At 35.3% G+C, this 14,447-nt stretch overlaps 1 protein-coding gene and 1 pseudogene across 2 annotated transcripts; both read left to right on the forward strand.

Moving 5' to 3' along the window:
- The first annotated feature begins 837 nt into the window (after positions 1-837).
- Positions 838-3,611, forward strand: LOC143592759 (putative aquaporin NIP5-1; annotated as a pseudogene). Its single transcript, XR_013145980.1, has 4 exons — positions 838-1,056; positions 2,763-3,181; positions 3,274-3,335; positions 3,417-3,611. The product of XR_013145980.1 is annotated as a putative aquaporin NIP5-1 (transcript).
- Positions 3,612-9,324: 5,713 nt separating this feature from the next.
- LOC143592755 (WAT1-related protein At3g30340-like) lies at positions 9,325-11,510 on the forward strand. Its single transcript, XM_077072597.1, has 6 exons — positions 9,325-9,591; positions 9,736-9,798; positions 9,882-9,998; positions 10,078-10,507; positions 10,595-10,746; positions 11,294-11,510. The coding sequence occupies exons 1-6, from the start codon at positions 9,404-9,406 to the stop codon at positions 11,445-11,447; spliced, it is 1,104 nt and encodes a 367-aa protein (XP_076928712.1). The 5' UTR covers positions 9,325-9,403; the 3' UTR covers positions 11,448-11,510.
- Positions 11,511-14,447: the final 2,937 nt, after the last annotated feature.

Raw genomic sequence — 14,447 nt, forward strand, 5'->3', positions numbered from 1 at the left:
CGAATATACTTGTAATACATTTTTTACACAATTATGTTTTATGTTTAACATTTAGTTTTTTTTTATTTCAAATAATTCATTGTATTAATTTGCACATTGACAAATCCCGTGTAATACGCGAGTTCTAAAGCCGGTATAATACATAGCGAGAGAGTGCGGTGAAGTAGTCGAATATGACTTTTTGTGATGCATGCATCCCATAAATTTAATAAAATAGGCTTGCAAAGAGTTGACTTCAAAATCCTCTTTCCTTCTAACTATATACATTCACTCAATCTTCACAATTATTCAACCCAATTTCAGCTAGCCTTTTGCTTATTTGAACTCCCTTTTTTACAAACTATACACCCTTCATCTTCAACCTGGATCGCTTCCTTTGTCTTCTTCCTTGATCATACTTTTATAAAAACCCTATAAGCATGTAACGTTCCTTCTTCCCAGTTTTCAACAAACAAAAAACATTCAAACTTTCATTATATGATCATAGTTTTCAAACTCCATCTTTCTTAATTTCATCTAGTTCGTTGTTTATTCTGGCCATCTTCAAAATCTCTCTTCCTTAATCCAACATTTATAAAAATCCACCAAGTATGTAACTTCACACAATCCATACATTTATTCTCTTGAAAACCAAAAACCGAAAAAAAAAGAACCTTGATCGACTCGATCTGGATCGAATTCATACGAGTGTGTAACAATACTTTTATAAAAATCTACAAATTATGTAACGTTTTTGTTACACGTATATCTCTTTATATCCTATTTAAAAAATGAAAAAACAAAAAAACAAAAAAATTGTATTAAGTTTTTAGCTAGGAAAGATATTTGATTGTTGATAGGGAAGTTCATGATGCACCAACGCCGCCTGTATCAGCTCCGACGACGCCGGGAACGCCGGGAGGTCCGTTGTTCACATCTTTACGAGTGGACTCTTTGTCATATGACCGGAAGTCAATGCCTCGTCGGAAGTGTCTGCCACTTGATGCACCGTCGTGGGGTGGGCCCAACACATGCTTCACTGATTTCCCTACGCCGGATATCTCTCTCACCCGAAAGGTACACATGATTGTTCTTATTATTATTATTATTATTTTTTTATCATTTTTTGAATACAATTAAGTATTTCTTGCACTATAGATATTGACTTTTTTGTCCATTTCTGGTTAATAAACGTGGCTAGTGTAGCATTGTAGACTTATTGATGGATTTGACATATTTTGTTCGAGCTTGTTAAAAGTTAAAGCCCATTATGAATCTTAATATTTGACATGAACTTAAAACGCCACTAGGTGATGAACAAGATTTGTATAATGGCAAACGTTAATTTCTAAAATATGTCTTTTAACTCTCCAAGTCAAAGTTTTGTTCCCAAATGTCATTACTCGTTAAATTTTGACCTGTCTTTAAATAATGACAAACGTTAATTTTTAAACTTTTAATTTCTTACCATGTGTATAACATATCGTCAACCTGATGGTATTGCAAAAGATAACGTCGATCCAACGGTATCGGTATAATACCGTTGCATATTTTCGTGTTTAATTTAATAATTTCTTTTATAATAAAGTTTAATTTTTAAAACAGTTATTTAATTTTTAAAATGCTATATTTTTCAAAAAATTTCATTTTTTACTAATCTAATTTTATTTAGTTTAAGCATTTAACATTTATATTTTATAATCATTGCGTTTTTTTTTTAAATCTAGGATACAAATTAGTTTGACTTGTAAAGTAAAATGGACATTTTGGGATTTTCTCGTTGTTTAATCCAAATATTTATTTTACTTTTTATGTATTATAATTATAAAATCAAATTCTTATAACAGAAAATACAATAATTATAATTAGGTCTAAACTATAAAAGATGATTCTTATTTATGTTTTTATCAATTTTGACTTAAGTATTTTTTTTTTTGAAAAATAAACTTCATTCATCAAAACAAACCACATACAAGTCCTCAAATCAAGAACCACATAAAGTACCTAATCAGATTAATTCATCACACATAACACATTTTACTAAAAAAGTATAAAAGCTAACTGGTTAAATGGATTGCAAGTCAGCCAAAACTTGACTTAGACATGCTTATGATGAAACCAAATTACACAAACTTTGGGTTAGGTTTGTGGTGTATTAGAAATTCACACTCCTATCCTTCCATTTCACTAATTGGTCTAAACTGACATGTTTTCCAAAATGTGATTCGAGAAAACAAGAATCTATACGAAAAGACATCATGGCTACTTAACAAAAATCCAAAGCCTCATAAACTAGACCGGTTGAGATGACACGTAAAAGCCGGGTTAGGCAAAAAAATAAGGTAAGGTTGAAATGAGTCATTTAGGAAAAGAAATGAAAAAAACTTATCAAATAGGTTCATCCACTGTATTTTTAATAGTGGCTAGTTGCAACGGTGGAGGTATATCCATGGTGGTGGCCACAACAGCGATGATTACGGAGATGAATGCGACGATGATGGTGGTGTACAGTGGCGACATTGATGACGCTTGTTACGTACACACTTACGCGCATGTTTGTTCACAAACAATGATTATGTTCTTGTCCTGTTGACTAAGTTGAACAGACCCAAATAAATCCGTTGTCTAATTTGAGATGAAGTCATATACATTTTATTTTGCTCAAATCAACTTACTTTCTAAATTATATAATTACTTAAATATAAAAAACTAAATAGTGGTTCAATATGGAAATTAAGTATTATATTAATTGTTATAATCATTTAAATAATTCATATATACAGGTGGGAGCAGAATTTGTGGGAACTTTTATCTTAATATTCGCAGCAACAGCCGGACCAATAGTGAACCAAAAGTACTCAAACTCCGAGACACTAATCGGTAACGCAGCATGTGCAGGCCTAGCAGTGATGATAATAATATTATCAACAGGCCATATCTCAGGAGCCCATTTGAACCCATCTCTTACCATTGCATTTGCAGCCCTCCGTCATTTTCCATGGGCCCAGGTCCCGGCCTACATCTTAGCCCAAGTATCAGCCTCCATATGTGCTTCCTTTGCACTCAAAGGTGTCTTTCACCCCTTCATGTCTGGTGGTGTCACTGTTCCTACAGTTAGCACTGGTCAAGCTTTTGCACTTGGTTCCTCATTACATTTAATCTCCTATTTGTTGTCACTGCGGTTGCAACCGATACTCGTGCAGTACGTATAACATACTTTTGTTTTCCTTTTATTTTTTCTAGAAACCAATGGAATTAATATATAGAATAATATAAATATGTACATATATTCAGGTGGGAAAATTGGCAGGTATTGCGGTTGGAGCTACTGTTATGCTCAACATTCTTGTTGCAGGGTAGGTGGCTATATTTATGACTGAGATATTACTGGGTGCGTTTGTCTGTTTTTTTTATTGCTTAATATGCATGGCATGCAGGCCATAAAGTGGCGGTTCAATGAATCCGGTGCGTACACTAGGTCCAGCAGTGGCAGCAGGTACTACAAGGTGATATGGGTCTACCTGTTGGCACCCACACTTGGAGCCCTGGCTGGAGCCGGTGTCTATACATTGGTCAAACTTCAAACAGGTGAGGGTGAGGAGCCGCGTTCAGCTCGGAGCTTTTGTCGTTAAATGTGGTTTGATAATAATAAAACAAGTATGATGTTGTGATTGCCCAAACTGGTGTGCTACTACCTGAAAGGTTACCTTATTTCAGGTGAATGTTTATTTTACAATTTGAATTTTGTAATAATGAAAAAACATTTGTGCTCCTCATACCCTACCAATAGCTATACTATGAGCGAGACTATATTGGGTACATTGTTTATGTGTGTATTGTGGATGTTTGTTTGAAGTTATGAAATATGCAATCTTCTTTGTTTGTTTAATTAATGGACAGCTTGATTTGTTGCACTTATGGACTACTTCAACATCTGAATATGATCCCAAATTCTGCATAAAACGCAGTGAAACAAAATGGCTCAAGTTCAATATATAGGGGTGTAAACTATTAGATCAAATGATCAATGAATTGTGAACTTAACCTTCTATTATGTCTGTATATTAGTTCGTGACATTCATTATGTAATTTAGTATTAGGAACACATGACCATTTAACGGTTGTGTTAGTTAAACATTCATGTTGGCGATTTATTATTGTAACTGTTTCAGTTACACAAGCCAGCAACACATCTGTATATATGTATTTCTTTGGTGATCGTTTTCGACACCCAGTTCTGTCACAATCTATCTGATTACTTAGAACCATATCCAGTTGTTTTTCACATTCAATTTTGTATACTATTTTCATTGTGATATGCCATAAAAAACGAGCCGTGTCACTTGCTAGTTACTTGAGATCAGATTGATAAAAAGCTCGAACAAGCTGCCTAATTATCGAGCCTTTTATAATTACTAGATATACAGCCCATTACCCAACCCAAGTTAATTAGCCCATATATGAATTAATCATCCCATCAGTCCATTACTAACTTTTTTTTTTTCACTAAATAGCGACTTGATCCATAGCGTGAAAATAGACAACTTTTTTTTTAATATCAAAAGTTTCAAAACCCCGAATTTTTAGGCATTTCAATTCCACTGTAAAACTTAATTTCTTGAATGAATGAACATTCTATTTATTTTTTTTAAAACTGCTACGAGACACTAGTTTATCACTAAACATGAAATAGCGGGCACTATCACATAGCATATACGTAGCTTGTCGCTATTGACCACTATTCAATATTGACAACTATGACTTGGTCTTGTTAATTCTTATGGTTATTTTGGTTGTTTTATATATTCGTATGGCTTAAGTACACTTTTCTATAATTTTTGGTGGTTTTTAATGCTAATGAGTTAATTTCTTCTTGATCTGAAAACAGTATAACTTTTTCTTGGTGGTTTTTTATGCTAACTTTTATTTTAAAGTTTCACACTGCACAGTCAAGCTCGAGCCAAGCTTTGGTTCACTTAAGGTTTCCACAAACGAGCTCGGTCCAAGCTTTTGCTCGTTTAAGGAATTTTTCAAATTAGCTCGAGCCAATCGAGCCAACCTTGATCCTTAAAATATGGGCTCGACTAGAACTAAGCTCGATCTCAAGCTTCAGAAAAGTCTAACGAGCCTAGCTCGAGGTCGGCTGGGTTGATTTGCACCCCAAGATACCAATCATGGTTAAATATAACATACTATATATGTTTAATCTTTTAGCATGCAGCATTGATAAATTTTCCAAGGACCTCCATAATATTACATTCAGGCAATAATGTCACACCTTTTAATCTTAAGATGTAAAATATGATTTTTTTTTCCTTTAAGAAACAATTAGTTGAAACTGACTAAAGTAGAAAGGTGTGGTTACCTGTCTTTCAAGCATTTCATCCGTTGATGGATGTATGACTTTTTTAGACTTGTGGCAAATTCATGATGCAATCTTGAAGTATAAGGACAAGTTTAACAGAGAATTTAACAGTTTCGTGGAACGGGTTCAACTGGAATTTCTGAAAATCACATCTGAGAAACCAGTCCCCCCTAAAGTAGATAATAGTGAAGAAGCAGAGTTATTTGATCTGTACATTTTTAGTTGAATTGAATGGAGGATTCAGGAGGGTGTCAAATAGGAGTGTATGGCCGATCATAGCACAAGACGTCCTTGGATTGGCTTGGGACAAGGCATTGAGTTTGAGGGTGATTTAATACTTAGAAGTCCTAGAGTGGTACTACAAGGTTGAGTTCCTAAACATAGCCAAAACGTTGTGTACAGTATTCCTTAATTATCTCCATCGATTGCCCCTCAAATTGTATATGCAAGCTGTAATCTCTTTGATTCATTGAAGAACAATACTTACATTCAGACTCTTGTTCTTTTGACTAAGCTTTATACACAGAGCCATGAAGGAAGTGTTTGAAGACACAACTCAAACTAAGTTTAGTTTAAGGGGAAGTATTGAATTGTTGAACTAAACTTGCTATCATAACTATATGTGACTTTCTTATTGTGTATGAACATTAAGTCAGTAGGTTGTATGGGTCAAATGAATTATGTGGATGGTGTTGAACGTCGTTAACCATTAGTGACAATTACACTAACCGTAGGGATGTAACTGTTGATCACAGTATCACACTACATCAAAATGTATATACATATGCATATATGTCATGTGAAGAACACTAACATCACATATTCTCTGTGATATATAGTCAAGGAATGTGTCTGTGTCTCTCTTTTGTATACTCATAATTTGCATTATCATATGCTTGTGTTTGCACCTGTTTCTTTAATTTCCAACATCTGAAACCTGTCCTACCAGTGCTTCAAAAAATGGTCTTTTAACTCCAATAGCCATCATTTGAATTGGTTTGCGAGATGTGTTGGCGCAACCATGACTCGTATTTCTAAATACCATTGTATTGTAACAAATTTAATATTATTAACATAAATGAAGAGTAATAGTACACGCTCTATGTATGATGGAACCACGATCCTGCTAGATATTTTACTTCTACTTACAAAAACTATCAAGAAAAATATCTACCAGGATCATGATTAAGATCTTAAAAACACCCACATACATACGGTTTTAAAAGGTTTTCCAACATCACTACTTGATGTTTCTTTAATCTATTGCTAAATTTCAATACAAGAAAAGTGTAATCATATCGTGAACTTGTATGTTTTCTAATGTTGATTCAATGCATGGTTTGGTGAAGTTATGCTTTATCCTTTAGTTGTCATGAACTTTTAGAAACTTGATGCTTGATTCTCCCCTCTATGAAATAGTCACTAAGCATACTCCGATCAACTTGATGATAGTAAACCAAATTAGGACTTGATTCCTTACTTTTTTTCTAAAAGTGTTCAATTTCCAAAAGAAAAACATCAATTGACATCATGATGATGACATGACTAATAAGCAATATGATCATGCATCATAGCTTACAAGCATTAACTAATAGCATAATCTGCAGTAGCGTGCACAATCCCTAGCCTCTTGTTAACCTGTCTAATTCTTAGTGGTCTAAGTGTCAATCCTGCGCTAGTGTGTGAACTAACGCAGAATTGATTCAAGATGTTTATAAGCATCACTCGTGATCTTATTAATCACAATATTCTACTTTATTATCAACTATTGCGGACTGATTATCGAGTTCATGAACTTTCCTCAAGTTGCTCAGTTTAATCGACTAATTAGGCATAATTTTTTGCTTACATTTTATGAATTTTTATGTTGAAGAAAATAAGTGACAACCATCGCTTTCCGTAAAAGCATGAGCAATTATGTTCATGCAACTTTTGTAATTCTTTACAAACATGACCTCAGGTGTTTTTTTTTTTGGAGAAAGGAAATCTGTACCAGATGTCTTTTTCATGTCCGGTTTGTATGGAATATATTATATGTATATATTCAGGGTGTAGCAAAAGAACTTATAAGTCATAAGCACCAACCAATAAACTAATGATTCATTGCTTACTAATTAAACAATCAGCAATAAAATCTCTTAAGGCTTCGGTAGCATGATACATTGATACTTAATATTATTATAATTAACAGCTGACTATACTTATTTTAGTTAAATAAGCATAACAAATAGTTCCTGCATTAATGATGTTCTAGTGTTGCTTAAACTATTGGATCCTTTTGAAAAAGTGTCTATATATATATAAGTTCTTTTGCTGTTTTCTAATGCAAGTTTGACTTTCCAAAGAATTAAATTAAATACTTTTAAAAATGAACTAATCACACAAATAACTAGCCATAGACCATTCGCCAATTCATATTTGTTTATTTGTACAATAAAAATAATATATATGGTGTCGTGATAATCATTTTACTTGGTGATCTCTACTTAGATCCCAGCAGAGGTGGTTAGGACCCGCAAGACTTCCTTAAACGGACGTCTGCGCAGTTGAACCCGCAGACTTCACCATAGGGACGTCTGCGCCGCGACCTACCAAACCCGCAGGACCCACCACGCTCAGAGTTGTGACGACCTCACATGCGGTACGCAAGCTGGTCCCGCAGGAAATGCCTCCCTATGGTTTCCAAGTATCCGCCTGTTCCCGCAGGTGTGGATACCCGCCATTAGGGACTGGCCACCCGCGCAGCATGGCTACACGCATAAGGCTCAGACTCGTAATAATTCAGTAGTCACCTGAAGAAGGAATGAGCAAAGCCGGGAACATTCCCGCATAAAGGCGGGAGGGGGAAAACTCCCGCCTAAATGAGCCAGTCCGTATAATAATGGAGGATCTTTTGTGTGATACCTGACGAGGTATGGACAAAAGATCTGACCAACGATACGACAGCTCACTGACAGCAGCATTGCAGACAACACGCCACAGCACTGTGACCAATAGCCGCCGCCTGCTCACCAACTCCTGCCATACCACGTGCCTAGCCTGTAGTTGGTGGAAAAGGAAAAGTGAACAGCACGCCTGGTCACTGTCAGCCGCTGCCTATCCACCAATTACCAGCAGAGCACGTGCGTAGGCCACAGTTGGCAGAGTAGTAGGCCGGCTAAACCTCCTTGGAAACCCACCTTCGGCTATAAAAGACATCAAATGGTAATATCATTTCATCATCTCATATCTTGTATAATTTACCTGATAACTGCTCTAGTATTAATAATATACTTTTATATTCAAAGAGTAATATAGACTGATTCTCACGCCGGAGGGTGGTCACAAGGAGGAACCCCCCCTTTCTTAGTGACGAGCTCACGGTGTCTGTTTTGCAGGCTATCGGAAGAACCATCTTGCCGGAATTAACCCCTCGTGGGAAACGTCTATCTAACCCTCAGGTTACTCGTAATCTGTCGGGGTTCGACAGGTGTTTCTTCAATATGGTGTCGTGATAATCATTTTACTTGGTGATCTCTACTTAGATTAGACATATTGTTCTCTAAATCATAAATGCTGCCTTTAGGTTCAACCAAAGCATCAGATGCCAGTATTCCCCACTTAGTAGATGCTAGTGGTTCACTAAGTGATAATGTTAATAACTCAAAAAGGATTTGATCACATGGCTTTATTTGGTTAATGTTAATGTTATTATAATAGCTTAAAGCATGGTATTTTTTTCTTTCTTTTTTTAGTTGTGTATTTTCATTACTGATGCTTAATTATATGATTCCCAACTTCCATAGTTCACCAATGGTTTAAAGAAAGAACAGCCTAGAGCGATATCAAGAATAGAATATCAAAAAACTACTATTAAACTCGTGCGAAATATACCTTGTCTGCACAAAGCGCTTGACGTGAAGTGTCTAGAGAATTTTCGTTCTTTCATCACTAAAATTTTAAATTCATGCATCCCATATCTTCATGTCCTATCAGTCTATTTAGGCACCACCAGAATTATGGTTGGTTATCACAATATTTACAAACTCCATTCACATTCCTAAATAGCTTTAAAGATCCATGGATACTAAGGGATTTAGTAAATGGTACCCGCTTTTGATCATGATTGGTGTCCAATTTGCCTTTGCAACCATTAATGTACTTCTCAAAAAGGTTATAGATGAGGGACTTGATCATCTGGTCTTCATCACCTATCGGTTGAGTGTTGCTACCCTCTTTTTGGCCCCGGTTGCCTTCTTTCTTGAAAGGTAATCTTTGCACGTGTATGCTCTAGACCTTATGAATAGCTCTGCTGTTAGCGAGATTATATTGTGTATGCTTATTTGCTTGTATGTAATATATGCATGTATGTTGCCACTTGTGATTACTTATTTGATGAATATATGCTACAGAAAGAGAGAAACAAAGCTCACATATAGCATAGCATGCCACCTTTTCTTGAACGCGATTATTGGGTAAGTAATTATTAACTAACTTATTAACTTAATAACAACGTATGTTCTAGTTTGGCCTATATTCAAATCGTTTATGGTTGCAGGGCATCACTCACACAATACTTGTTCCTTTTGGGTATACAATACACGTCCGCCACTTTCTCTTGCGCGTTTCTCAACATGGTGCCCGTAATCACATTCATCATATCATTACCGTTCGGGTTAGCACCTTTAATCCTTCAATCCGCATATAATTAAATTATCTCTTTATACATATGTTTAACTGTTACATATGTGTAGGCTGGAAAAGGTGAATATAAAATCAAATGGTGGAAGAGCCAAAGTGATGGGGACAATTGTTTGTGTAGGAGGTGCCACTTTACTCACTCTTTACAAAGGAATACCATTATTTAACCAACACTCACACTTGCCAACAACAAGTGAATCCATCCATGCTCAATCTATTAGCACTCTAAGCTCAATTTTGGCAACCAAGAAAGCAAGATGGACTTTTGGTTCATTGGCATTGGTTGCAGGTACGGTTTTGTGGTCTTCGTGGTTTATCGTTCAATCAAATATTGGAAAAAGATACCCGTTGCAGTATTCGAGTACCGCGATCATGATGTTCTTCGGTGCTATACAGTCTTTCGCATTAAGTTTGTCGACCGACAGAGATCTTTCTTCATGGATACTTAAAGGAAAATTGGAAATATTTAGTGTCCTTTATGCTGTAAGTAAATCTTTTTTCATCTTGCCAGATCAAAATTGAGATGAATAATAATAATAATAATAATAATAACTGTTTGGATTTAAACAGGGAATTGTGGGATCAGGGTTTTGCTTTGTTGGGATGTCATATTGTGTGAAGAAAAGGGGTCCAGTTTTCAGTGCAGCATTCAGTCCAATTGTTCAAATCATAGCAGCTGTATTTGACATTCCATTTTTACATGAACCGCTGCATATTGGAAGGTACAGGGTACTTTTTGCCGTTACCTGCTTTAGGGGTGTGAATGGTTCGGTTTGAGTCAGCCAAGTTTTAGGCTAACACTAAAACTTCGTTTTTTAAAATTTTGAAAATTGTTCGGTTTCTGTTTTTTTAGTTTTGATTTGAGTTCGAATTGGTTTGATTTCGGTTTCGATTTTAGCATTTGATATTGAAAATTGGCCCAAAATAATAAACGTCGGCCTAAATCATTTTATTAATTAATATCTATTTGGTTATTATATATATGTGTTAAAATATTTGAGTTAGTTATTTATTAAATTGTTATAAATTATTTAAAATAAAAAAATGAAATTCAATTAATTCGGTTCCGTTTGGTTTTTATTACATGCAACCAAAAACCGAACCGTAAGTTCAAAGTTTACAAGAATATAAAACCAAACCGTTGGTTTTGTTTTGATTTTTTCAGTTTCATCACTTTCAGATAGTTTTTTTGGTTTTTTTTTTCATGCACACCCAATAAATGTAATTCAACGGAATCAACTTAGTTTTTTTTTTTTTTGTCATGAACAGTTTGGTGGGATCGGCGATTGTGGTGGCAGGATTGTACATTCTACTATGGGGAAAGAACAAAGAATTGCAAACTTGTGGTGCTGAAAAAGGTGATCTAGAAAATGAGAAGGCGAAAGCGCAAGATCTTGAGTCTCATCCCACTGCAGTGATTTGAGATACGAAGGGTTCAAAAACACTTGAAAGTTAGGTTACGTATCTTGTATTTGTGTTATAATTTGTTAAAAATGCTGATAAAGAAGAAGACATATTAGCAATTAATACGGACTACCAATCTTCAAGCTTGATTTAATTAGTGAGATGTAAACTGCACAAAATGATATTTTGAGATCAACATGCAACATTAACCAACAAGGCAGACCATGAGCCAAGGCAAAGTGGTCTACTCGGTGGGTTCGAAAATTTTAAAAATATATGCATTTTTAATGTTTAAATCCAAACACTCAACTCATTTAAAACTATTTTTATAAACAAAACTTTTTGCACAACCCAAATCATAACCATGTAAGTCTATTAATAAATTTAATTGTTTAAATCAAAAAATGTTCACCTTCAACTCAAAAAGTTTCAATGATTCTCGGAGACGGCTCTGAACTAACCAACCACCCTGATAGCCATGCTTGCAGGGAGAAAGAAAACCGTGGCAAAATGACAAGTCAAATGAGTCAGGATAACAGGGTTGTTCATTTGGGTGATGGTCAATTTGCATCATAAGTTTGCCTTTTTAATACGGGTGGTAATTGTTGTTTAAGATGGGTATGTGCAAAAAAAAAAAAAAATAGAAAAAAAATAATAATAGATTGTATGACATGCCAATTAAAGTGTTTCTATGTCCTCACATGTCTTAAAATTAAGACAAAATGGCAAAACTCATCTTTTATGTTTACATGATTTTTTAGTGGATGTCCTTTGCAAAGATAAATGCCATAAGCCATCCTTTCCGTTTAAAAACCTTACCACGTCAGGTCCTTTAGCCCTAACCTGGTTAAATTTTTTTCATTAAATCTGACCATGTGCAATGCACATGAGGGTAATTTGGTAACTTTACGTAATTAAAACAGAAAAAAAAACATTTAATTTTAATAAAGATAAATATTCTCTTTCTCCAACCCCCCCCCCCCCCCTTTCTTCTTCTTGAATGGATTGATTCTCAACATCCGAAAACCATCACCCACCATCTGCCGCCGCCTCCACCCATAACCACCACTACCACTCACCGTTGGCCGCCTTTATCTGTAGTTCCCACAAATTAAAAACCCTAAATCCACCATACACATCTAATTACAAAATAAAAAACCCTAACTTTAGCCATAATCCATCTCCACCCATCTCTGTCTTGCTGCTACATATATGGCCGATTTCCGATTTAGCTTCGATACCCGATTCATCCCATAAATCGATTGTATTGGTGTTTAAAGCATTGATTCTCGCTGCAATTATAGTGCGTATCAGTACATATATAATCTCAATCAGAATGTAATTTAAGGTTTTATTGATGGAAGATTTTGGGTATTTTTGGTCAGATTTAGGTTTGAAACCAAATAAAAAACAGTGGTAATGATTGACGGAGAAGTTCGCTCACGAGAAGGTGTGTGTCGGAGCAGGTGGTGGCGAGAACGGCGGGAGTGGTTGAGTTTCCATGACATGGTGTCTATGAATCTGATTTGGGGAAAGGTGTTAGTATCGGAGTCGTCACCGTCACTGCATCCTTTCTTCAAGTTCAAGGGCAGCTGCAGGCGTTGGGCAGTTGGTTGTGGTTTCGGCGGGAGGTGGTGGTGGCACTAGAATTTAGAGAGGTGGGGAGAGAGTGATTTCTCTCTGTGTGTGTGTGTGTGTGAGAGAGAGAGAGAGAGAGAGAGAGAGGGGGGGGGGTGTTAATGGTTTTTATATTTCTTTATTAAAAATGGTAAAAAGACCAGTTTATCCTCATGTGTGTTGCACATGACCAGATTTAACGAAAAAATTTAACCGGGTTAAGCCCAAAAGATCTGATGTGATAAGGTTTTTAAACGGAAAGGATGGTTTATGACATTTATCTTTGCAAATGACATCCACTGAAAAATCATGTAAACGTACAGGATGAGTTTTGCCATTTTGTCTAAAATTATAAAATTAATATGGAGAAGAGTAATATTTAAGGTGTAGGAAGATATGGAAATTACCCATATCGCTGGGCCGGGGTGGCCCGTTGTAAAACCAGTTAGTTCTTGTTCACCTATTTGGGCCTTCCAATTGGGCCAGTGTGACGAAAACTAGAATTTGGATAACAGGCTTGTGGAATCAGTTCTTGGGAGTCTTCTGATCTATTTTATCCTTGTACAAGGCGTGAACTTTTGAGTCATAAATCTAGCCAGCTTCGAACAAGAAAATTTAACACACATAGCATTTTAACTCGTTTCACACAAAGTTTAAAGAAGTCTAATTTCAAGAATTTTAATCTTGATAAAAAATTTAATAAAGATTCGGGTTTTATAAATTATTTGGAAAAACCCGCTTCTTTTTTTTTTTTTTGAAACTAACGGAAGATTTTCCTTTTCCTATATCTGACCTAATGAAACTTTTTTTTAATATTAGAGATTGGTCAGCCAAAAAGTCAGAATTCGATATTTTAAATCAACAATTCCAAATAAAAAAACGATCAGGAAGACGCAATAGAATTCTGGGAGAACATTCCATATAAGTTCAATTCAGTATTAAATTGACATATGAACTAAGAAAAATAAATTAAAACTAAACATGACAAAGCGCCCATTGACACCGCTAAACAAAGCACACCGAGGAACTTTGTTGAGTACTTGAGTTACTCTTCTCTATTATATGGGGACTAAATATGTTTTGAGAGTTCCAACTAATATAGGTTAAGTAAAAGGACTTAAGGGTAATTTCATTTAACTCTAAACTCCCTTTAAGTGTCTTAAAATATGGTAAATTTTCCTCCCTCTACACCAAAAAAAAAAAGAAGGTTCATTCTTAATGTACTATAATGTTACTAATGAACGCAATAAGATGATTTGGTTTGCAAAAAAACAATGTATACATTCTTGAGCAGCATATGGATAGTGGAGGTACAAATGTTTTTGATTTTTCATTTATATTCTAGCCCAAAAAGCCCAATAGTTTATTAGAGCATATCTGAATTCTGAATAAAACACATAAA

Source organism: Bidens hawaiensis, unplaced genomic scaffold, assembly GCF_021521415.1.
Source record: "Bidens hawaiensis isolate Kalapana, Puna unplaced genomic scaffold, B.hawaiensis_p1.1 tig00041185_1, whole genome shotgun sequence".
Classification (NCBI taxonomy): Eukaryota; Viridiplantae; Streptophyta; class Magnoliopsida; order Asterales; family Asteraceae; genus Bidens; species Bidens hawaiensis.

What these genes read in the sequence shown, in the direction of transcription:
- LOC143592755 (XM_077072597.1), top strand. Translation starts at nt 9,404, where the DNA reads ATGGATACTAAGGGATTTAGTAAATGGTACCCGCTTTTGATCATGATT. An exon ending in GTTGCCTTCTTTCTTGAAAG is followed by an intron (nt 9,592 to 9,735) that starts GTAATCTTTGCA and finishes TATATGCTACAG; the next exon opens with AAAGAGAGAAACAAAGCTCA. An exon ending in TATTTAGTGTCCTTTATGCT is followed by an intron (nt 10,508 to 10,594) that starts GTAAGTAAATCT and finishes GGATTTAAACAG; the next exon opens with GGAATTGTGGGATCAGGGTT.